Source organism: Tauraco erythrolophus, chromosome 7, assembly GCF_009769465.1.
Source record: "Tauraco erythrolophus isolate bTauEry1 chromosome 7, bTauEry1.pri, whole genome shotgun sequence".
Lineage (NCBI taxonomy): Eukaryota > Metazoa > Chordata > Aves > Musophagiformes > Musophagidae > Tauraco > Tauraco erythrolophus.
Genome location: NC_141471.1, coordinates 64460988 through 64484664, shown reverse-complemented (window position 1 = coordinate 64484664; position 23677 = coordinate 64460988). Strand labels below are relative to the sequence as shown.

The 23677-nt window shown below is 47.3% G+C and overlaps 1 protein-coding gene across 1 annotated transcript in view; it reads left to right on the top strand.

Annotated features, from left to right (window-relative positions):
- The window catches only part of NFATC1 (nuclear factor of activated T cells 1), a 108506-nt gene that overhangs the window by 53815 nt on the left and 31014 nt on the right, over positions 1 to 23677 (top strand). The window contains exons 6-8 of the mRNA XM_086615182.1: positions 195 to 335; positions 14878 to 14933; positions 16202 to 16334. Of these exons, the coding sequence (XP_086471308.1) occupies positions 195 to 335; positions 14878 to 14933; positions 16202 to 16334 (330 nt within the window). The remainder of the gene's footprint in view (positions 1 to 194; positions 336 to 14877; positions 14934 to 16201; positions 16335 to 23677) is intronic.

The window sequence follows — 23677 nt, the reverse complement described above, 5'->3', positions numbered from 1 at the left end:
CCATTGTTTACTGTCAAGGCACTTGAAAACCAACCATGTTTCTTGCAAACCTTCTGGCCTTTTTTTGTTTCTGTATCAAACTCAGCTCAGCTTATGGGCATGAGCATTAAGTTCCTTACTAATATAGTATTTACTTATTTGTGTGTGTTTGTGTTTTTTTTTTCTTTTTTTTTATCTTCTTTATAACTCTCCAGCTCAGAGATCTGCCCAAGAACTGCCTCTGGTGGAGAAGCAAAGTACTGACAGCTTTCCTGTTATTGGAGGGAAAAAAATGGTACTGACTGGCCATAACTTCCTGCAAGACTCCAAAGTCATCTTTGTGGAGAAAGCACCAGGTATGTCTTTTCGATCTAGACTCCGGTCTGCTTTTTTTTCCCTCTGTTTTAAAATCTTTGCCAAATGATGGAGACACAAATATGGTAATGGCATTTTCTTCTGCGTGTAATACGTTTTCCATGTCGCTGGGCAAAGCTGTGGAAGTGAGCGGAGCCGTGCCTGGCACGGAGGTTTCACTCTAGGGCAGGTGTGGTTGCAGGTAGGCAACAGCCACACTGAAAGTCGAAGTTGGGCGTTTGTTTTTGTAGCAAATCGTGGCTGTAGGTGGTAGGACCCGTGCAGGATGTTCGAAACCTGAGGTGGCACGTCCCCACAAAATCTGCACGGTGGTCCATCTTGTTAAACCTTTCTATAATTCCCGGGAAAGAGAGTGGTGTTGCCAGGGATGCGTATGTGCACGTGTGTCTTCTTCTGCGGTGGTCAAGACTGGTGGCATTTCCAGTCTGCAGCACCCACGCATTTGTCCAAAGGAGATATTCCTGGTGTACCTGGAGGATGGAGGAAGGACCACCACCAACTCCTCGCTCGCATGGCCCTGCTCCTGCAGCGTGCCGGTGGTGGGACCGGTCCTCCCAAGGCAGGTTCCCCAGCCAGGCTGGAGCAGGGTGATCATCACGTCATGGGGATGGGAGCTGGGGCTGGAGCAGGCGTCTGGAGGAGCGGTGGGTCACAGGGTGGCAACTCATGACACGCGCGAATGTCCCCGCGGGAAAAGACGGTGGGAGCGAAGCCGTGAGTCAAAGTCAGGCTCTGAAACGAGATCGTTAAGGGGAGTTTTGAGTCTTGTTTTGGAAAGGGTTTCCGTGGCACTGGCACAAGCTACAGATTCCTCAGCTGCTGGCTGAAACCCCCCCTGAACTTTAAGCTGCCTTGGGCGCTCCTTGGGCCACTCCTCGGCCGCCAGCGCTGGCTTTGAAGCTGCACTCGGTTAACCCTCCGTGGCCACCAGGATCCCACGCCGTTCCGCTGCCAGTGCTGCAGGAAGCCTGGCCATAGGAAGGGATGGCCAGGCAAGCAGGAGAGGCTCTGGAGACGATGGCATCTTGAGTAGGTGTGAGCTCAGCAGGCTCAGGGAAAGAGCAGATTTCCCTGAAATTCCCCGGTGGAGGCCTGGGCTGGTGAGGTTTTAAGTCACCAAAAGTGACCGGTGATGCTGCGGCTCCTTGGCGAGAGCCGGGCAGCGCCGTTCCTGTGGCCTCCAAGTACTGTGCCATGTGCGGTCGGGCTGTGGCCGTGAGACGAGCAGAACACCCTTCTTGTTTCTTAGGAAAGTTAAAAAAAAGGTGGCATTGCAGTTAAAAAACCTGAACGCTGCTCTTTGCGTAGCGCGAGGGAGGAACACGACTGTCTACTTCGTATTTAAGCTTCCTTCACTGCGCAGAAGTGGGTTAGTGTGACACGTCAGGAGCAAAGTCCTCAATCTGTCTCATTACCCGAAGGAAACCACGTTAGAAGGTGCTTTCCTTCACACTTATTTTCTCTCTTCTTCCTTTATTAAGTTGGAAGAATTTTGAAGTATCGCATCCCAAAGAATTCTGTGATGCACTATCCCAAAGGATAGTGATGCTGCTCACCCACCAACAGGTACGCAGTGTGGATTTGAGCACTGCCTCTCTTGGCATTAAGTACACCAAAAGTAGATGTTCCCTGTATAGCTTTAAATGACAAAAATGCAAAACGGAGCCATCCTTGGACTTCTTAACCAGAGAGATGCCTCTCTCGAGCAAAAGGAATTTGAGGCTGCTCAAAGACAAAATATAGGTAGAAAACAATTTATTTGAACGACATTTTTTAGACATTGAGAGAGATGGAGGAGTGTACAGCTGCATGCTGGGTGTGCTGATGGGGAAGAAAATGATGGAAGGGCCTTGCCTGTCACCCTGAAAAACTCCTGGGGTGAACTCCTTGGGTGCATGGGTTGGCTACGTGAAAGCACCACCGGGAAAAGCACCGTGCTGGGAATGACACACAAAAAGCAACGCTACCGGCTGGTCTGGGCTGAGCAATTTCTAGAGCTTCTGTGATGAGTTAGTTGTGTTGCCCGACAGCTTGGCGTGTTGGAACCAAACAGGCGCGGTGCAAGGTGGTCCAGCTCAATTTTTGAGCAGGGTCACTGTATTTAATGTTCAGTGAACAAGTATTACTGGACTTGGCTTTGGAAAACCGGCGCGTGGCGTTTCTTTCCCTTTCAGCTCTTGCACGTCTATTAAAGTAGGTCAAGAGAGGGACCGTGGTTCCTCTTTCTCTTAGAGAGCTGGTTATGAACTTTTGTGATTAGCTGGAGACATTCATCAGGTTTGCTGCTGTTGCCACTTTTGTTTGTGAATTCGAAACGTCAGTCACGTTCCTAGTGGGCAGCAGCCAAACGCAGCTATTACAAAGTGATAGATCACAGGAATCGCTGCACTTGGAGAGTGTATCTTTTATTTTATTCTGTGACTTAAAATTTAAATATTATATTACATGAGCTCATGTCTTCAGCGCTCGCTTGGACAGAGTCCCCAAGCTGGCAGGCTGTCTCCGGGAGCTCATCTGATTCATGCTAGTCTGCATACTTAATTGGTCAACGCAAAGAGTTTGAGAACACTTTTTGTTTGCCTTTTTCCCCCCCCCCCACTCCTTCTGTCTGAACGATTTCTTTAAGTCTGCCTGGTGCATTGTGGTCCACTGAATGTTTTTCCAAGCGTGAGTCCCAAGCTCTTCGTCTTCAGGGCTCGCTCTCAGCTGTTGTAGTCTCTGGAGGAATGGCATTATCCTGGCCTCCTTGCGTGGGGAATCTGTCTGAGCAGTGACTCATACCAGAGGGAATCCCTGAAGAATGATCAAATCAATCCTTCAGCCGGGGAGGCAGCGGCTTGGTGCTCTCAGCTTAACCCCTTACTGGCTGCTTTTTAGCTGAGAATCATATGAAACGGAGCAAAATATACTTTGCAGCTCTGCGACTCACAGAGGAGGAACGAGGCAGCCAAGGGATGAAGGCTGAGAGGATCGCAGGAGGAGAGCTGCGAGGACCTCGTCTGAAAGGAGAACCCCTCCTGATGTGGTCCAGCGCTCAGGCAGAAGGCACCCCTTTGGATAAATAATGAGTCTTCTCAGAAGTGGACTAAAATTTGCTCCAGCCTTTTACAATACCATACAAAAGTTCCCATGTGTTGAAACGAGTCCTTATTTTATGGGATTTTGGTCAATGTTTTACAGTTTGCACGTCAGACCGTATTTTCCAGCGATGAACAATGGTATGAAACGACTGTCCAAGAAGTGTAGTGGTAGTAAAAGTGTGAACGCTGAATGTGCTTGGAGAAGTTCACTCTTGTAAGTTCAGAACTTCCTTAGAGTGGGGAGTCCCACGATGACTTTGTCTCTTACAGATTACACTAATAATTGTTTTTCTTCTCTTCTTTCACTTTCTCTCTCTCTCTGTAGTCGTGCTTTTCTCTCCCTGAGTTTCATAAGGGTCTTGTGAGTCTGCGTGTCATGGTTGTTGGCTGCGAGGTTTAGGATGTCCGGTACCACTCTGGTTTTCATCAGAATTAGTACTTTATAAAGTATAAAAAAGTCTGCATCTTCTTACTGGCAAGGGCTCTTGTGTACCGGCCCCGCGTGCCGGTCTTCGCCGTGGAGGCAAGGCGTGCGTTTTGGTTGCGGAAATGGGTGAAACCATGTTGATGTTTGTCAGCTGTGGGAGGAGGTGTTGGGCTAGGAGGGACAAAATGTCTCCTGTCTAACCCACACATCTGCAAGAGCACGGCTCGTGATCCGGAATTGGAATAAAAGACACCGGTTTATTTACTTACCGTTCTTAAAACTTTTTATTTCATTTCTAGATTATAAATGCACCAAGCAACAAAAATTTTGAGGGAAGTTCAGAAAATGCAGAGGTGTTTGGAGAGTATGTTTTAAGGACTATATATCTGTCAGCTACCTTTTTTTGGTAACAACTTCTGCAAACACTGTGTGTTTGTTTTCAAAGCTAGTTTTTTGAAGGTAATATGATTTACTGAACACAAAGCAGCACAAAAGCCCAACAGAAATGACCAGACTCCTGGCTCCTAGTGTATCAAATTATGATTAGTGATCTATAAAGCTGAGTGTGGTGGAAAATCCTGGTTTCTCTTCACTCAGTTCACAAAATGCTTCCTTCAACTGACGAGTGAGAGCACACTGATGCGACACAAAGCCAATATCCCAAGCACCAAAGCACAGGAAAGTTATGGATATGTCTTCCTGGCACAGTCTAGGACATTGTAGAGTTGCCCAAGATATTTTGGGATTTAGAAAGAGTCTCGTGCTAATATCTACAAGGAACTGCTGGAGAGAGTCCAACGCAGGGCCACAAAGATGGTGAAGGGAGTGGAGCATCTCCCTTATGAGGAAAGGCGGAGGGAGCTGGGTCTCTTTAGCTTGGAGAAGAGGAGACTGAGAGGGGACCTCATTAATCTTTATAAATATGTAAAGGGTGACTGCCATGAGAATGGAGCCAGGCTCTTCTCAGTGGCATCCAATGATAGGACAAGGGGAAATGGATCTAAGCTGGAACTCAGGAGGTTCCGCTTAAACATGAGGAAGAACTTCTTCCCAGTAAGGGGAACAGAACACTGGAACAGGCTGCCCAGAGAGATTGTGGAGTCTCCTTCTCTGGAGATGTTCCAAACCCGCCTGGACGCGTTCTGGTGTGATCTGATCTAGGTGGTCCTGCTCCGGCAGGGGGATTGGACTAGATGATCCTTTGAGGTCCCTTCCAATCCCTGACATTCTGTCATTCTGTGATCTGAAAGAGTTAATCTACCCCAAGAATTGCTCCTTTCTCAAAAATTGCTCCTTGCTCCTATAGCTAGAATGGTTTTGGCGCTGGAACTAGCTCAAGTATTTCTGGACTTCACGGATTTGGCCAAGTCTAGACATACCTAAGAGATCGGGTTAAACCGACGGAAATCTTCCTTATTAGCAAGTTGTGATCTATGGGAAGAAATGGGTATTTGGTCTATTAGTATTAATTATCATTCAGTTGAGTGTCCACTAGTGAAGTTAGAACTCCAAACCCATTTCTTTGGTTTTGTGCTTAGTGACTAGAGCTCAAGGCAAGAGTTTTAAAGAGCGAAAAGGCAGAAATGTAACACCCAGCTCCACTACAGTAGTAGTTTCTCAAATAACACTGACTTTGAAATTCTGATTCTGGGCGGTTAATATCGAGCGCCGTTTTGTCCTGATCAAAGGCCTGTCTTTGAGCTTCCTTCTGAACAAATGTCCCTCCCTGAAGATGCATCACTCTCTTTGATGGACGTTAATAGAGTTCACAATTCGTAGTGCTGTATCTCTGAGTAACTCCAGGCTTATGGACTTCAATGGATTTGGACATGTTGTTAATGACTCAACCTTCAAACCAACAGTGATCCTAGCACCGACACAGTCTGTAACCTAACTGTGTAATATCCTCAGCTGTTGTGCCCAAAGCCTTTGAAACTCAAGTTCCTGGAAGACTGAGAAATAAACAGCACCTAAGCAACATTTCCACCAGGGATTTTTCTCTTTTTGAACGTTTTCAAACAATTCAAGAGTTTTTCAGATTTAGTTATTGCTTCAAATTGTTCATTCTGCTGTTGTTCTTATTTTGCTAAAGTGGGTTTTTCTGTCAAAACTGTTCCTCTTCCCTGCTGGAACAGGTTTTGCTCTTAGAACATGAAGGCGCTGACGTGGCGTGGTAGTAGTTATGCTAGAGCAGATGAAAGATAACTGGGTGAAATCACCAAATTTTTTTTGTGTATATGCCAGAGGAAATCACACTTTTCTGTAAGTATTTCAGATGGGAAAACGTACAATTTGCCTCCAGTTAGACGTGTGGTCAGGCTTGGTCAGCTGAATGTTTGCACAAAGTGAATGCGATACGTAGAAGAAGGAAGCTGGGTGAATTATGAGTTTAAGTGTCCACTCAAGCATTTCACAGGGTGTTTTTTTGCTCTCAAATTTCACTGTCTCTGGCAAAGATTAGAATCAGTCGGTTGCTGCTTTAAGGTACTGATATCAGAGAAATTCAGTTCTGTTTCCCGTGTGTCGCGCGAGCGAAAGTTACCTCGTTGCGTGGCAGGTAACTCAAATGCAATATTTTAGCTTCAGGAGAACTTACAAAAAGTTCTGGAAAATAATACGTTGATGAAACATTTGAGTGGCATGTGGATGGAACGGATGCATTGGGGAAGCACGTGAGCTTTTTGGTTTGACTCAGCTACACTTCGGAGCTCAGGGTTTGGAGTCTGTTTTGACGTGATGCGATGTGATGTGATGGGGAGACGGGTGACCTGAGTCTTGGCAGAGCTCCATTTGGTAAAAGATCTTACATTCTCAGAGATCTTTCCATTGCTCTTTCCATTGCCAGTAGCAGTCACAGTTTGGGGGGCAACTGGCCAAAAAGGGGTCATGTTTCACACTGGTAATCATACTGTAGCTCACATAATAAATAAGCAAGTGGCAAACCTCCCTTTCCCCCTGTAGTCAGATGGACAGATACTACATAATTTTGTCTTTATCTGTCTGTTTATCCAAATTCAGGACACACGTTCCAGTTGGCAGTGAGCAGTTGCACACTGACTCACACGCAGTGAGGTTCAGAATTCTGGAAACTAGATAGACTGGAAACTTCAAAGGCATACAAGTTGGGAGCATGGAGTTCACGTGAAGGTCACTTGAACCTATTTCCTAGAGATGTATTGATAGCTGAAGGGGTTTCTGGCCACTGCCCAGAAATAGATGTCCTTGGGCATATAGTGTCATCAAATGGTGGAGTCATTTGATGGTGGAACCCTTTCACGCGCACGCAAGAGCAGTGATGTAGCTTGTGGGAAATGTCAGCACGTTTCAGTTTTTCCTGGCTGCTTAGTCTAGGGAATGGCAAAGACGGAGTGGGACAGCAGCCATACGCATAAGATGATGGTATCGGTGGCAATAAGCCTCATCCAGGGTGTTGCTCTCACAGTGAAGAACGAGATCAATCAATTGCAGATACTGACTGTGGACAACGGAGAAATAGGGAGTAACTATATGGTCTCTAGTTAAAAGTCACTTGTCTGAGTAATCCTGTAATTTTTAATTATTATAGAAACTGTGACTGAATGCTCCAAGTTTATTCTTTCATGTCTTTGCCAGACTAAGTGGCTTCAAGCAGCTGTGCCTCTGCAATCAAAGCTTTGTTCCTGAACTTTTCTAACTAGCACAAGGTTTCAGATAGTTTTTACTGTCACTGTTCCAGTAGGACCCTCTGGCCAAACACAGAGGACTTCACAGCCCTTACCAGAAAGCTGAGAGTCCAATGAAGCAGTCAGTGCCTAAAGCCAGTAGAGGCAAGGATGTGGTGGGTTGACCTTGGCTAGCTGCTGGGTGCCCACTAAGCCTCTCTCTCGCTCCCCCTCCTCAACAGGACAGGGGGGAGAAAATGGGATGAAAAAGCTCATAGGTCAAGCTAAAAACAGGGAGATTGGTAACCGGTTACTGTCACAGGCAGAACAGACTCTGCTTGGGGAAAATAAGTTATTGCCAATTAAAAATAGAGTAGGGTAGTGAGGAACAAAGGCAAAACTAAAAGCCACCTTTACCCCCTCCTCCCTTCTCAAGCTCAACTACACTCCTTCGTTCCCGACTTCTACCTCCTTCTCCCTCCTCCTCTCCCACAGGAGACAGTCCTTTATGAACTGCTCCAGAGCTAGTCCTCTCCATGAGGTTCAGTCCTTCAGGAACAGATTTCTTTGGCATGGTCTTCTCCATGGGCTGCAGGGGAATCTCTGCTCCAGTGCCTGGAGCACCTCCTCCCTCTCCTTCTTCACGGACCTTGGTGTCTGCAGGGTTGTCTCTCTCACGTGTTCTCACTCCTCTCTCTCACAGCTGCTGCACAGCATTTTTCACCCTTTCTTAAATATGTTGTCAGAGAGACTCCACCAGCTTTGCTGTTGGGCTCAGCTTTGGCCAGCGGTGGGTCCATCTTGGAGCTGGCTGGAGCTGGCTCTGTCCATCATGGGGGCAGCTTCTGGCATCTTCTCACAGAGGCCACCCCTGCAGCCCCACTGCTACCAAAATCCTGCCAAGTAAACCAATACAAGGGGATACCTCCGAAGTACTTAGTTTTTTGGAGGGCTCGTCTACATCTTTTGGAATAGCACAATTCCTTGTCTCTTCTTGTTTTCCTGACATCATTAAGAGTCGGTTCATATCTCAGGTGGGCATCACAGGAAAAGTGGGGAGAGCTGATGCAAGGAAGCTGATGTGAAGGCAGGTAATCAGAGGAGAGGAGGAGCGACATCTAAAAACAAGCCTGACCTTCTTGGACAAGAGAAACAGGAAAAGGGACATGAGGGAGGCAAAGAGATGGGAAAAATAAAAATGCCATTCAAAAGCTTACTGTTTAGACTCTGCTACAAAGCCATGAGGGGTCGTCACAATGGGATGTCTCTGGAAGATGAGAAGTTGTGACCATATAGATAAAATGTAGAGTTTGTGTCTTAAAAAATATCCAGGAAGGAAAAATTGAAAGCATTTGGATCAAACTTACACCTTAAGATGAAAAAGAAGTAGGAGTAGCTATAGTACAGGTGGTGGTGTTGGCATCAAGCACAGAAGAAGTAGAGGAAAAGATTATTCATGGAAGGAAAATTTGGAACTTGGTTTAAACTGACTGTGAGTTTTGTTACTCTGATAGTGTCTGAGAAAATAAGACACAGATTAGACTGAAGAAGATGGACTAGGAATTGAGGTGGTTGAAAGAAAGGTCGTGGCTGCTTACATTGCAGATTTTCTCCACTCCATCTGCATTTCTGAACGTTCTCTTGCTCACTTCCTGCCCCATCTTCCCTGTACATCCCATGGCAGACTGCTTAGCTGGTGTTGGTTCATCCTTATATCCTGTTCCTTGTAAATGTCTTTAAAATGTACACCAGTGTGTAAACACGGGCATAGACTCCCACCCACAGATTATTGAGCTCGCTGGTGTCCATCAGGAGAAACGTTGTTCACAGCAAGATGCCTGCAAGACCAGCCTAGAAGACTGCCTGGGTTCCTTGTGGCATCCCCAGGTCTGAAAGGCTACTGCCTCTGGAGCAGAATCCAGCACTGGTACACCCATGCCAATGCATATCCGCCGGCAGACGTGACAGTGCTGGTGGGTGGTGCCCAGGACTGGCGTAGGGAGTGCTCTTCTCCAAGCAGGGGAGCCATCTCTTTGCCTCTCTCCCATTGCCGGCCCATGGGCAGACCTGGCCCAACCTGCCCTGTGCCTGGAAGCTGATAGCATCCATGCAAAAAACTGGATGACTCTTAAGTCTGAATGACAAGACTTGGCCTAAGTCTTCATCCTCTTCTCTGGCTGGAAACCCATCCATTCCTTCCGGACCTGTTCACAGATCAGTCTTTTTACAGTCACCCTTTTTTCACAGTGTAGTGATAGAACAAGGGGCAACGTATTTAAACTGAAAGAGGGCAGATTTAGGTTAGATATAAGAAAGAAATTCTTTACATTGAGGGTGGTGAGGTACTGGAACAGGTTGCCCAGGGAAGTCGTGGCTGCCCCATCCCTGGAAGTGTTCAAGGCCAGGTTGGATGAGGCTTTGGGCAACCTGGTGTAGTGGAGGGTGTCCCTGCCCATGGCAGGGAGGTTGGAACTGGATGATCTTTGAGGTCCCTTCCAACCCAAACCATTCTATGATTCTATGATTCAGTCGTCTCAGCGCCATGAGTGTACTTCCCAGGGAAAAGGGGTTGGGGTGCAAAGTGAAAACTTGCAAATCCTTTGCTCCTAAGGGATTTGAATATGCATTAAATAGGAAGGTAGACAACCTTTGAGGAGCACCTCGAAATTACACTGTATCATCATTCTGCATTGCATCCATGCCCTGTTGTGGACGTGGTAAAGTAATCTGGGACGTAATATAGGCGTTATTGTTCAGGGTAATCTCACAACGCATTAATCACGCAGCGAGTTCCTCTGGGAGGGTAGAGCTGGTTTCACCATCGTTCTTGCAATATATTAATGTAAATACAGATTTACAGTCCAGTCAGTGCTGTCAAACTCTGAGCTGCAGGCTGAAGAGTACAAAACGTACGCTGTGTACAGGCAGCGAAATCCCAGCTAATGTCTATTCTTCTCATATCTCAAGTGAACACAGGACTACTAAAGAATATAGACTGTTTTAACCTCCTGGAGCAAAGCAAAATCACTTAAATATATCTGAGCGCTCCCGTTACGCCTGTTTCATAAAGGCAAGGTTTAAGTGGTTGCCAGATGTTAAACCGTCCTGAGTTTCCAGGCTTGGGTTTTTTTTTTGGGGCGGTATATGCTTTCCCCTTTCGGCCATCCATCGGTCTGTAATGAAAGTGGTTTGACTGTCGTGAGCTCGCGAACCCCGCGGCATACTTTTGGAGTTCCCTGGGGTAGGAAGGTGAACCCAGCCCTGGATCTGTCCTGATGGGCAGTGGGGAGGAGAAGACGGTAGAAAAAAACTCTTCGGAAAGTCTTTACAGGTCTGTGTGTTGCTCTTCCATGAAGAAAATCCATACGTCGTGGTCTAGTAGGCTCTATATGGGAATAACTGATGCCGCTAGACTTACACAACGACTTCTTAGCGCTGCTTCTGTGTTAAAACAGGCTTCTACAGTGCCTTTCTGTGTGGAAATCTTGTAGCTGGGTGTGGTGGGGAAGCCGTTCAGTGACTCATGCTGCAGGGAATTCCCTGATGAATTAGAGTATTTTTACTTCTGGACTTGCGCGCAGTTTCCTTTGACTCCGGAGGGAGTCGGTGATAAGAGCAGACTACAAAGGCCCATTCACCGCGTTAAAACGGGGTGTTTATGCTTGGCAAAGCTGAAAATCCCTCCCCACGGAGCGCAGGAGGTCGGCGGGCTTTTCGTCATTAGCCATCCCAGGAGCTCCGAGTGTCACGGTGCCGGAAAAGAAAAAAAAAAAAAAAAAAAAATAAAAAAAAGGCTGAAGCTGCTGGTGGCGAAGTGCACCCGGAGCAGGGATGGCTATAAATAACGGCGATCCGTCTGTAAATGTCAGGCTTCCTGACGAAACCCGGTGTCTCCGGCTGGCAGCAGCGCCGATGGCCACCTGTCGGCGCGGCCCCCAGCCCAGGCGGAGAGCCGGAGCGAAACGAGGGGGTTTCTCGCATCCCAGGCACTGCTGTGCTCCTGCACGGCCTCTTCGGATGAGGAGGGATTCAGGGGTCCTTTTTCCAGCCCTTGGCACAGGTCCCTGGGTGAAGCCTTGGCTTTGTCGGGTCATCTGCTGCTGGCGACGGGGATGCAGGGCATTCCGCCGGGGTCTCAGCCGGGCGTTTGCCCCGCGGATGTTTTGGGTTTTTATTTCCCTTTTGCAAAAAAAAAAAAAACCCCAAAAAATTCACAAAATAAAGCAAATCCGGGATAATACGGTGACACAATTTTTTTAGCTCTCTAAAGAGATGTCTTTCTGTTCGAAACGTTGCGCTATAAATCTTAAAAACACCAAAGCGAAGGTTTGGAGAAGGCGCTTCTTATTACTCGGTGAAAGTAAATAACGAAATGAAAGGGGAATGAAATGCGACCTTTGGAAAAGCCGTTTTCTCCCTTTTCCTCCCTGCCTCCTCCTCTCCTTCCTCTCCTGCCTCCGTCACCCCCCCCCCCACCTCCTCCCCATATAACAACTGCCCATTCGGGTACGGTAATTCCAGAGAGTAAACTTTTAACGGGAATGCCTGAAATGTGTCTGCTTCAGCTTTGTGTTATGTCTGTAATTTGAATTATTTGCATTTTGGAAAGGTATAAATTGCTCTGGTGTGCTGGGCTTGGCGGGCGGCCAGGAGGGAGTTGCCGCGGGCCGCGGCCCAGGCGGGCGGCTGCAGATGTGGCCGCCGTACAATGGAAACTTTTGTGGCGGAGCGGAGCGGCCCCGGCTCCTCCGGCGCGCGCTGGCGGCATCCCGCCTCCTCGCCAAGGTCCCCGGCCTATGGGCGCTGGGGGCAAAACCGTTTTCTCCGGCGCAGGCGGGTTGTCTCGGTGCTTCAGGCTCCCGCAGATTGTTCCGAAGCCATTATTCCTTTCTCTTGGTTTTTTTTTTTTTTGTTTTTAATTTCAGCTGAACTGTATAAACCTGCAAAACATGTTTACTGTAAGAGGTTGACGTAGTGGTCTAAGGTTTCCCTCCTGGAGCTGGTCCCAGTCCGTGGGCGTTGAGATTTCCCTCTTGGTTCACCAGACGTAATATGAGGAATTGTCTCTTTTTTTTTTTTGTCTCTGCTTCATAACAACTTTTCCTCCCTGTCTTTTTGTTAAATGAAATGTCACTAGCTGTTAATGAGTTGTCTGTTCCCTACTTATTCCCTCTCTTCCCCTTCCCCTCCGTCGCTGAGCTGCGATGGTCTGGACAGTCTCAAGGGAATTTCTTGGAGCGAAACCCGTATTGTTCTTATTAGCTTCCAAAGACGAGCCACGGCTCTGGATTTTTATTTTCCTAGTAGTTTAGATTGCAGCATTTAAACCATTTCTGAGCAAACTCTTTTTGTCACCATAAAAATTTCAAAAGCACGTAAAGGCAGTGCTGCGTGAGGTAACTGAAAGATTAGCTGGAGGTGGAGTCGCTTTGGGTTTTACTGAAGTATCGGCAGGAAATAAAAACCAGAAACCTGAATCGGATCGTTCGTCTTTGCGAAGCAGAAATTAAACACAGCGAAAAAAAAGCTGAACTTCTGGTAATCCGTTTACAAAGGCAAATTGGACATATGTTAACTACTAGTCTGGGTGTCTGTAGGTTTTACAGAAAGACCCCTTACAAAGCAGAGGTTCCTCAACTTTGCAAAACGTGTGATAGCGTCGGGGTTGTGTTACTTTTACAACTGGTGAGATAATTGGGAAGGGGAGGATGCTACAGGGAGGGGGGTGGGAGATCCAGGAGGCTGCTCCCAGACGAGGGATGTGTCCCGGCTTGCCGAATTTCGGTCGGGTTTTTTCTGCTGACAGCTCGGGGGAAGCATCTGTTGGATGAATTGTGAAGTGATCGCCAGTCCTCCCGAGAAAGTCTGCTTCAGTTCTGGCGCTCTCCAAAGGCATCGTTACGGAGACTCCGGCACGGTCTGGCTGCTCCGGCTCTCCCCGCAGCCGAACGTGGCACTGTCAATTAAAGGGATTCCTTTTTCCAGCGTCACAATTTAAAACGTAGGAAGAAACTAAGGGTAGATCTGCTAATTGTTTCCTACAGAAGGACCTGCCAAACCCACGGAGCTATTTGTGCTGCAGCTTTCCCATTGCCCTCCTTTCCATACGTTAAAGAGAAAGGCTTTCGGACGTTAAAACAATCACCGGGGCCAGTCCCTCGGCAGCATTCCTTTCACAGTAGGACAGCTGTACACAAAAATATTATTTACAGACATTTGTAATAAATCAGGCAGTCCTAAATGCGTCACCTCCATCCTGGCCATGAAGGCCAAGAGAGAAGAAAAAGTGCATTCACTCTCTTACCTTGCTGAGAGCTGTTTCCCCAAGGCAGCCCCGCGTCCCTGCCACGAAGCTCAAAACAGCCAATATTTGCATTTGCACGTCCCGATGCTGCAATAAGTGTACAAAAGAGGTGACGTAAAGTCTCGTTTTCCCTTTCATTCCGGTGACATCCGACAATGGCGGGACTCAGGGATCCGCGTGTGTCCCCGCTGCCCAGCTTAGACAGAATGGAAACCTTACGTTTCGTATTATTTTCCTAATTTCTTTGCCGTTGAGTTTTGAAGCCGCGAGGAAGCAAAAAAAGAACCTGTTATTGACCAGTGACTTCTCTACCGATGAGGTGCAGGAAAAACGACCAGACAAACCCCAATTTCTTCCAGAAGACAGGCCCCTAGAAAAAAATAATAGCTGTGGCTTAAATCTATGTTTGCTTGAAAACAGAAATAAATTAGGAGGACCCAACACACGACTAGAAGCAGCTCCAGAAAACTGTTGGTGGGACCACTGTAGCTGAGCTCAACCAACTTTAAAATGGAGTCTAAAGCTGTGTTTCCCAGCCTGTGGGCCTTGCCTTTTGATCCAAACAGCAGAATTATGACAGGCCAGACTAGGAGCATATTAAAATGAAATACTGCGTGGCTGAGGAGCTTCCTTAATACTACTTGTTTTGTTTCGTTTAATATTAATGTTGAATATTCCTTAATGTTGACTATTACTTCCTGCATAGGTAGTGATCAAAAGGCCTCGTAGGTAGCAGTATTTTTTGTCTCAAAGTTTGGGAAACTTAAAGTGTAGAACAGTGGCATGTTTTGTCCAAACTAGCAGCGGAGCAAACACCCGGTGGCTTTCACCCATCGCAGTATCATGCGCTCTGAACTGTGCAAAGCTTCAAAAAATCTGAGTGGACTCCTCTCATGGGTTGCCCAGATGGCCTCCTGGTTGGGCAACGCTTGGGCAATGAGTTTTGAGAGCTGGTTTTTGTATAGGCAGTGCCCCTTCAAAGAGATTTTTTTTTGCAAAAGTCATTCTTTTGTAGGCTTGGTAGAGGGAAAAAAAGGACAGAACTAGATATCTTTTTCTTTTGTCTTTTAGATGGTCACCATGTGTGGGAAATGGAAGCCAAAACCGACAAAGAAATGTGCAAGCCAGTAAGTCTGCTTTAAATATTTTAACATCAAGACAAAAATATATATTGCCTTCTCCAGCACTGTTACTAAAGAGGGATTTCCAAGGCTTTGGCACTGTGTCTTCCCACTGAAACAGAACAAGTACTTAGGCCTCTCCTCCTGGAAATCTTTCTTTACTAGGAGTGTGGGGTAAAAAGCCTTTGTTGGAAGCTATCCCGAAAGTAGGAGAGACCATTTGGAAAATATTTTTTCATTGTCCGAGATGGGCCAGCCTCGTCTGCTCATCTTCTGTCTTGCTGGGTCAGTTCTTCCCCCTTCTGCCAAAGCAATTTCTGATCATTTTCCTTGGCTTTCATCTACCTTTGGCAGAAGAAATTGAGTCCCCTCACAGGAGATCAGCCCTCACAGTTGGAGAAGTGTGGCTCCCTCAGCCACGACCATAAGTGGGAAACCCGGCCACTCTTCCACCTCTGCAGGAACATACAACAGTTTGTTAGCTGCAAACCTGCTGGAGACATGCAGGCAAACAATTTAAAGACCTCGGCTGAACGCAGGCCAACTGCGAAGACAAGCGTTCCCTTTTGTTCTTTCAAAAAGTGCCCAGGGAGGTTTTGATGGTCATAGCAGATTTCACTGCGCGTTGGTGTAAGCTGATGCCCCAGCAGCGTAGTCGTTCCTTAGCCCTGTGCTGGAGCATTTGGTTTCTGACAGTGGAAGATCATCTACACACTCTCCAGCCCTTCTTCCCATAGCACTGGATGTTCTTGCAAGATCTCCCATCTACAGAAACTAGCACGCTTAGAACTTCCTGACTCGTTATATGAAAAAACATTTCACTGTGGAAAATGGAAATATTCGAATAATCATAATGCCTGTCCTAATTCTCCTTTCAAACAAAGTTGTGCTAGAGTGAGATATTCTGGGAATGACCTGCCAGCTGAGCTGTTATGCTTTGTCCTGCTGAGTTAGAGACCACGACTTGATTATGGTCCCAGATCCTTGTCAGAGGCGGGAGGGGTAGAGCCTTGTCCATACGTGGTTTCATATTTGCTGCCCAAAGGGAAGAGGTGGAAGGCTAGTAATTTCCTAAAGACCTGAGCCATGCTAAAATCTTATTTCCCTACTTCTGGAATCCCTGGCATGGACACTGGGGGTGGCAGGAGGCCATCCTTGCCACGAAGCCCACCAGCTCCACTGTGTTGCTCCTTCTCGGGGTTGGCACGTGAATAGTCTTGTACAGCTCGAATGCCTTAGCCATGCCTTGACTCGCTGATTTGTTGCTTTTGCAGAATTCGTTGGTGGTTGAGATACCACCTTTCCGCAATCAGAGAATTACCAGCCCTGTTCAGGTCAACTTCTACGTCTGCAACGGAAAGAGAAAGAGAAGCCAGTACCAGCTCTTCACCTATCTTCCTGCTAATGGTAACAAAATATGTTCCTTTTCTCTGCTAGTTAAAATGAGAGATAATGATGATTTCTTAGAAACATACATGGCTCTGATACTTCTTTGGAGTGATTCGGAAGCATACCTCGTGCTATAAAATCAGAGTGAGAATCAAACCATGAGAGCTGCCTTCCTCTCTGCTGCCCACACAAGAGACCTTCTCTGCAGCTTGTTTTCTTTTGTATGGGTGGCAGAGACCTGTTGGAACAAGGACTTTTTCTGCTTTGGGGAGCTGAAGAGCCCCAGGACAAACTCACGTGTGTAGCCACAAATTGTGAGCACGCCGAGCTCTCTGCCAGGTTCCTGCCAACCCTCCGTCTGACTTTGTGACCCCAGAGGGTACATGGCATTTGAATAATACTTCTGAATTTGCACCGCAGCCTCGTAACCGTGCTGGGCTCTGAGCTGGAGGCGCTTTGGGGATTCTCCTTCCAGTCATCCTGCACCTTGCTGTCTCTCGCGGGGTGAAAATAGCCCTCCAGGCTGATGCTGCTCTTGGGTAGCAACAAAAAGCACAGGGTGGATGGAGATCTGAGTGCTCCGTACAGACGACTCGATGTTTCGGAAATGTTCAGAAACACGTGTGCCAATTTTTTTTTTTTGTGAGCTGATATTGGTGGCTGCGAAGTCACTCATGGTAGCTCAATCCCACGCAGGCTTGTAAGAAGATTTTAAGAGCAAGTGAATTTAGATTTATGGGTTTTTATTTGAAATTGCTCTTTTTCTGAGAGCACTTTTTGGGGGAAAGTAGGAAAAAAGGGTGGTTGTTTTGTTATTGTTTTGGAAGGAAGAGGAATTAGAAAAAATGATTAGTTTCATGCTTTTTTGTAGACTTTCCAGCTTTCCAAGTGAAAATAGTCCTTCTGAGGGAAATTCCCACACAGCAATACTTGAGTCCTGTCACATGACTTGAAAGAGACCTGCCAGCTTTTCGCAGGTGAAATCCCATAAAATAGACATTTGGAATTTCACCCAGTTAGCTTGCATGCACTCCAGGCTTTTATCAGGTCTTTAATTTAGAATAAAAGTCCAGGAAACCTGACATGGCCAACTGACTGCTTATTGAATATGTGCTGCGTGGCTCTGCTTCACTGCAGCAGCCTGCTTATGCAAACTTCATCCCCAGCGGGGATGTCTGTGTATATTTAAAGACTGGTCATCTCTTAAATTGGAAAGAAAAAAAGCTGTTATTCTCTTGCACAACGCTCTTCAGCAACAGAAATCTGTTGTAGAAGCCAACAGGTATTGCCTTTCCACCCAAGTTACCCTCATAGGTGTTTCAAATACATGTTGGTTGTTAACTGCTGTTTATTAAGCAGCATCTCTCCTCTCCAGCCTTTACACAGCCCATTTTTTACCGTTTTCTTCTAAACCACGGGACTAGTATTCACAGCCACAAAGTTGGCTTGTGCTACCACCATTCTGAGTTTGAAACATTCGATGTTTCAAGTGTTGGGAAGAGGTGGGAACATCTACCTAGTGACAGGCAACAGAGAAAACCAGCCTAGGCTTTATTCTGCAAAGACATGTTTAATTATGGTAATTGCTGAAAGCATTGGGAGTCTTGTTTAGTCTGCTGTGCTGATTTAAATTCATTTTCGTTTCAATGTAGGGAAGCCTGAAAGGGAAAATGTAACAGCAGAGCAGGGTAAAGGGAAGTAGGTATCCATAGCAGATATGCCTTCCCCCCCTTCCCGTTCGATTCTCCACTCACGTTCCCTTAATAAGTATGTATATGTGTATGTAGGTGATTGGAAAACATCTTAGTTTCTTGCAAACTCTCCCATAAGAGTGGTAAGAGTGAATGTGCTTCTGCAATCATCAGAATTAATAGTGTAGGATGTTTTTATTACGCCTGTGTTGTAGCTGTAAGGATTCGCCCTTTTGTTGCTGGTGGTTTTTTTTCCATCATGCCTTTCAAAGATGGATACGATCCCCTTGACTACACGTTCGGAAACTGGGCGCAATGGCTGGATTGGGCATTGACACTGCTCTATTTCTAGAGTCATTTCTGGAGGTTCTGCTCGATGTCAGTCACAACATTCTTTTCATGTTTCAAGACGTTGTAGAAAACCAAAGTTTAGCTCATGAAGAAGAAAATATTTGAGTCAACAGCCACTATGTGTTTAAAAAATGTAAAGGAGATAAGCGCTAGTTTGGTCCAGGTAACACTTTGTCTCTTGTTTAAACAAATCCCACAAACATAGAAGGTGCAAGTTTTGGACACACAGATGTCAGAGCCATCATCAAGTGTAAGATGTGGTTTTATACAAATCAAATGGTGTCCTGTAAGCTGCTTCTCCTTCTATACAAAGCAGTGCTTACCGTAATTTTGCATGAGGGGTCTTCTAAAAACTGCGTGGTGCGCGTTAGACATACATCTTACAGGTCAACTGGACTGTGCCAAAGCAAAATACTGTATATGGACTAAAGCCTAAACATTGTGTGAGCCCACTGACTGCTCCTGGGGTGGCTGTGGGCACGCAGGGATGGCACAACCAGCGGGAGAGCCATGGACTCACCGTGCAGCTCCCACCCCGACCACAGAGCAATAGGGTGTTTTTTTCCTGTAGCTCCTGTTTCTCCTCGTTCCCTAGGGGAAAACAGCCAGTGGATCCAGGGACACGTGGCCTCACTCATCCCACCTCCCATGGATGGTCCTATAGCATCTCCATGGAGTGCAGCTCTGTGACATGCAGCCAGCACAAGCTGCCCTTTCCAGCAGCGTGACGGTTTTGCTGCCATAAGGCATCTCCCGTGTTTTGCGGAGCGGGGACTTACTTGGTGAAGACGAGTTCCTGCCTCAGAAAGAATAATAAAAAAAAAATGCTGTAAAAATGGAAGTCTTACTGCTCTGTAAATTAAAAGTTTAAGTAACAAAACAAAAGAGAACGTAGAGGCTTTCCAGATGAAAGCCAAGGTCTGGAAAAAGGGCTTGCTTCAGTCTTTGGCTTGGGACAGACCATAAACCTAAGTACTCGTAATCCACTTTTAATTAAAGTTTTGATGTACTGTCCTGCTGGATCCAAGCGATCCCCGAATCCTGTATTAACCTTTATTGTACAGAAATGACTAGAACGTCATTTTTTTTTTAGTTATTACTTCAGTACTACGCACTGCTGAGCAATTGCACATCAGTTTTGTCCTGGAGCCTGCAGGCTCTGGAGACTCCTCCCCAGACACGCCTGGCATAGAAAAATCAGTAGTTCCCATACCGTTCTGGCACAGGTGAATTCCCACAGCCCGTACGGTAAGTGCTAATTCCCATCAGGATGTGAGGAGGAAGGCGCAGGACCGGACGCAGCGGTCAGGAGTGTGAGCAAGGCACGTTGAGCAGACGCTTGGATGTTCAGCTCTGAAGTCCCTGCGCTGCTGCAGCTCTGTGCAAATGTGCTGTGCAGCTCCCTTACGTGCTGCAGAACGTTTCAGAAAACCACGGGTGAGCCCTACCCTCCGGAAAAACGCTTGGTTTTCATTTCTGATTGTCACCGCGTATCATTTTGCGTCTATGAATTTAGAATCATAGAATCATAGAATGGTTAGGGCTGGAAGGGACCTTCAAAGGTCATCTAGTCCAACGCCCCTGCAAGGAACAGGGATATCTCCAACTAGATCAGGTTGCTCCGGGCCTCGTCCAACCTGGCCTTGAATGTCTCCAGGGATGGAGCATCCACCACCTCTCTGGGCAACCTGTTCCAGCATTCTACAACTCTCATGGTAAAAAATTTTTTCCTAATATCCAACCTGAATCTACCTCCCTCTATTTTAAAACCATTACCCCTTGTCCTATCACAGCAGGCCCTCCTGAACAGCCTCTCCCCATCTTTCCTGTAGGGCCCCTTGAGGTACTGGAAGACCGCTATAAGGTCACCCCGGAGCCTCCTCTTCTCCAGACTGAACAGCCCCAACTCTTTCAGCCTGTCCTCATAGGAAAGGTGCTCCAGCCCTCTTATCATCTTCGTGGCCCTCCTCTGGACCCTCTCCAACTGGTCCATGTCCCTCCTATGTTGGGGGCTCCAGAACTGGACACAATACTCCAGGTGAGGTCTCACGAGGGCAGAGTAGAGGGGGAGAATTGTAGCGTTGGCCCACGCGTGCGTTTTAAACAGGAGGAATAGTTCTCTGAAATCAGTAGACGTCAGCGGTAGCATTTGAGGAATGAATCCATCTGGAGAGGCTGAAGAAGCACACAGGCAACCAGACAGGTATGCTGTGGTTCCAAATCCTGTGCTTTCATCTGCTAAGAAAGCTGAAGGAGTTCTCCAGCTCAGAAGACTTTAAACAACACGCTGAATGATAAGGGTTAGACCTCTCTTTGTTCAGATTTCTTTTAAGTAGGTACATCAAAATGGAGGAAACGTGTTCAAGAAGTTATTTTTTTTTTGCAGATAGGAGTGGATGCTCTCTGTGATTTCTGTTATCTAATGAATATTGACATCGAGAACGGTGAACATAGGAAAGTTTTTCTTTGAGTTTTATTTAGACAAGTAGTGATGTTTGACTAAGCAAAAACAGGCTAGTTTGTTTAGGAAATATTTAATAAGATGGAAAAAAGAAAGCTGATGTGTTTCTTTTACTGGAATGAAAAACAACGCTTCTGCAAAGAGGCGATGATAAAGTATTTCCGGTTTCTCTTCCTGTCAGGCTTCTTAATTGTCAAAGCATTATTAAAAAATCATTTCACTACTTCTAGTATTTATTAAAACAGCATCGATACGCCGGGCAGCTTTTATTTGGAGGTGTGTTTTGCCACCCACAGGGCCTGATTTCCAAGTGCACGGCCAAATCTGGCAGAGCCAGATTTCTGCCGTCTCTTTACCTCGCTGCAGGCACCTGCTCCAGCCCCTGGGGGTCTGAGCTCCTCCAAAAACCTCGAACGGTGGTAATTTGGGGGCGGTTGGGGAGGCGGGACTGAATTCAGTGCCTGGGTCATGGAAGGATCCATGGAACGATCCCCGTTGTGGTGTACGCAACACGGATCCATGGAAGGATCCCCGTTGCGGCGTACGCAACACGGATCCATGGAAGGATCCCCGTTGCGGCGTACGCAACACGGATCCATGGAAGGATCCCCGTTGCGGCGTACGCAACATGGATCCATGGAAGGATCCCCGTTGCGGCGTACGCAACACGGATCCATGGAAGGATCCACGTTGCGGCGTACGCAACACGACGGCAGCAGGGCCATGGCGGGCAGTGCCGGGCAGCTGGCCCGGGGAGCCAGGGCAAGGGCATGGAAGTCAGTAGGAGCTGACCTGAGGTCAGTGCCACGTTCCCGGGGCCACGTGCAAGGATCAAGCATGGCCAAGCTGGACGTGAAGCCTCCGACCTGCTGGAAGTGTTTCCATCCAGCCCAGGGAGCAGCTGGGCTGCCGCAAAACCTGCGTGGATCAGAGCTGGGCAGCGCGGGGGACGGGGCACGGGGAACTTTGGTCCTAGAGTAATTTTTTTTAATATTGGGTGAAAATGCAAATCACAGTTGCTCATTTTAATGCTCTGCGCTCTCACAGTTTATTTCGTTTTGGCTGCTAGGTGGCTTATTGTTGCTTTTGACAGTTAACAGAGTGACAAAAAGCAGGTGAGATTTTGTCCCAGTCCTGTTTCCATTTGAGAGGATGGCGAAATTCGTCATCGCTGGGCTCATCCGCCCCTCCGCTGCCTTCCAGCAGCCGCGCGAGGTCTGCGGTGGAGCGGAGGAGACGTGCGTGATACTCGCCGGTGTTATGCCCTCTCCTGCTTTTACTCCCAGTTGCTGGGTCTCCACTAGAGCTGCCCACCCCATTAGAGCTGCCCCCATTCTTCATCCAGCAGACATCCCGTTTTGGCCGTCGGCGTTGCCTGGCCAGCCATATGGGACCTGCAGGTGCAGTCGTCTTGATCTTTAGATGCAAAACCTCGCTGCACAGTGCTCCATCTGGAAGGCCAAGAAGGAACATTACCTGTGTGATGTCCCTGCGATGGGCAGGGCTGGATGAGTGCTATGCAGAAGCCCCTGGCTGGGTCTGACCAGCAGGCTCCGTGGCAGCAGCAATGATAACCCATAATAATTAACTTCCAGTGCATAAAGTTGTCTTTTGTCAGCACCTCCCTTTTCAAATAGTCCCCTTCAGATGACAAAACCCAGCCTTTAGTTTCCATCACGGAACCCCTCTGCATGAGGGTTTTGAGGACTCCCACCCTCACTTCCCAGGGATTTCACACGCCTATGTTGGCAAGTTTGGACCTTTAGGATCTTCTAATTAGCTTAAAAGCCAAAAGGTAAAACTTGTGTGAGGGTGAACGGGGTTTAGAATTACATGGGCTGGATTACAGGAGATGTTTATTTTTGTTCTCCTCAAGTGGCTGATCACCGTAATTAATCTTGCCCAGTGATTGATCTTGAAGGGGATGCGATGGTGGTGGCTGCTGGAGGTGGAACGCCCTCCACCTACCTTCCACTCCTCCCCACCTGGTTTAACCGCGCGTGCACCAAGCTACCATAGATAATCTTCTGTCTCATAAATACGCGTTGAATAACCCAATAGTTGAACAGCTGTTGAGAAGCATTTAGTAAATGAGTTAGCTGGAAGGCGCTTTCTAATCCAGCAATGGCACTGTCGAGGTTATGGGCTGAGGTGTACGCGCAAGGCTTCCGTCTCCTTGGAGGTTATTCTTGTATGAGACTGGCCACGTGCATCTGATCCCATACAAACCTATCCACAAACCCAAAGAGGGCAGGCAGGCGTGTGTCGGAGGCATCCTCTGGATGAGCACTACCCATAGCAGTGTAGTAGCAAGAGAGAGTGAGTGAGTTGAGATACTTGTGTCAATAAAAGCTGCGATGCTGCCTACAGCTTCTTGATAGCGTGAGGCTCCCTTTGTTTCTGAGTTTTATTAACTAAAAAGCCAAGGCTTGACAGTAGCTTGAGCTTTAAGTAGTGTTTTGGTTGAGTTGGTGCCTCGGGAAAAATACCCAGTTCACGGACAGCATCTGCAAAGACTCCTGTAGTGACTGTCTCAGGAGGTGCCCGGGGTCAAGTGTCCATCTCTCGTCACTGAGACTGCGACTGATGTGCAGACGTTGGCAGGGGGTTTCAGAACGTTTTGCTCACCCGCTGCTGCTGTGGTGTTACAAAACAGGGGGACTGTAGTTTTTGAGGTCAGCCAGCTCAGTTGCCTCTTCCCAACACCATACTGCTCCGAAGTCGGGGGTGAGGTCCTCGCTCCGCTCAAGCCTGCCAGATCCAGCCGATGCTGCCACAGGAGCCAGGACTTTGCCTTTGGACAAATCCAGAGTGGCTAAGCTGTATGCTGAGATGTGTCCACATGCCCAGCCATCTCT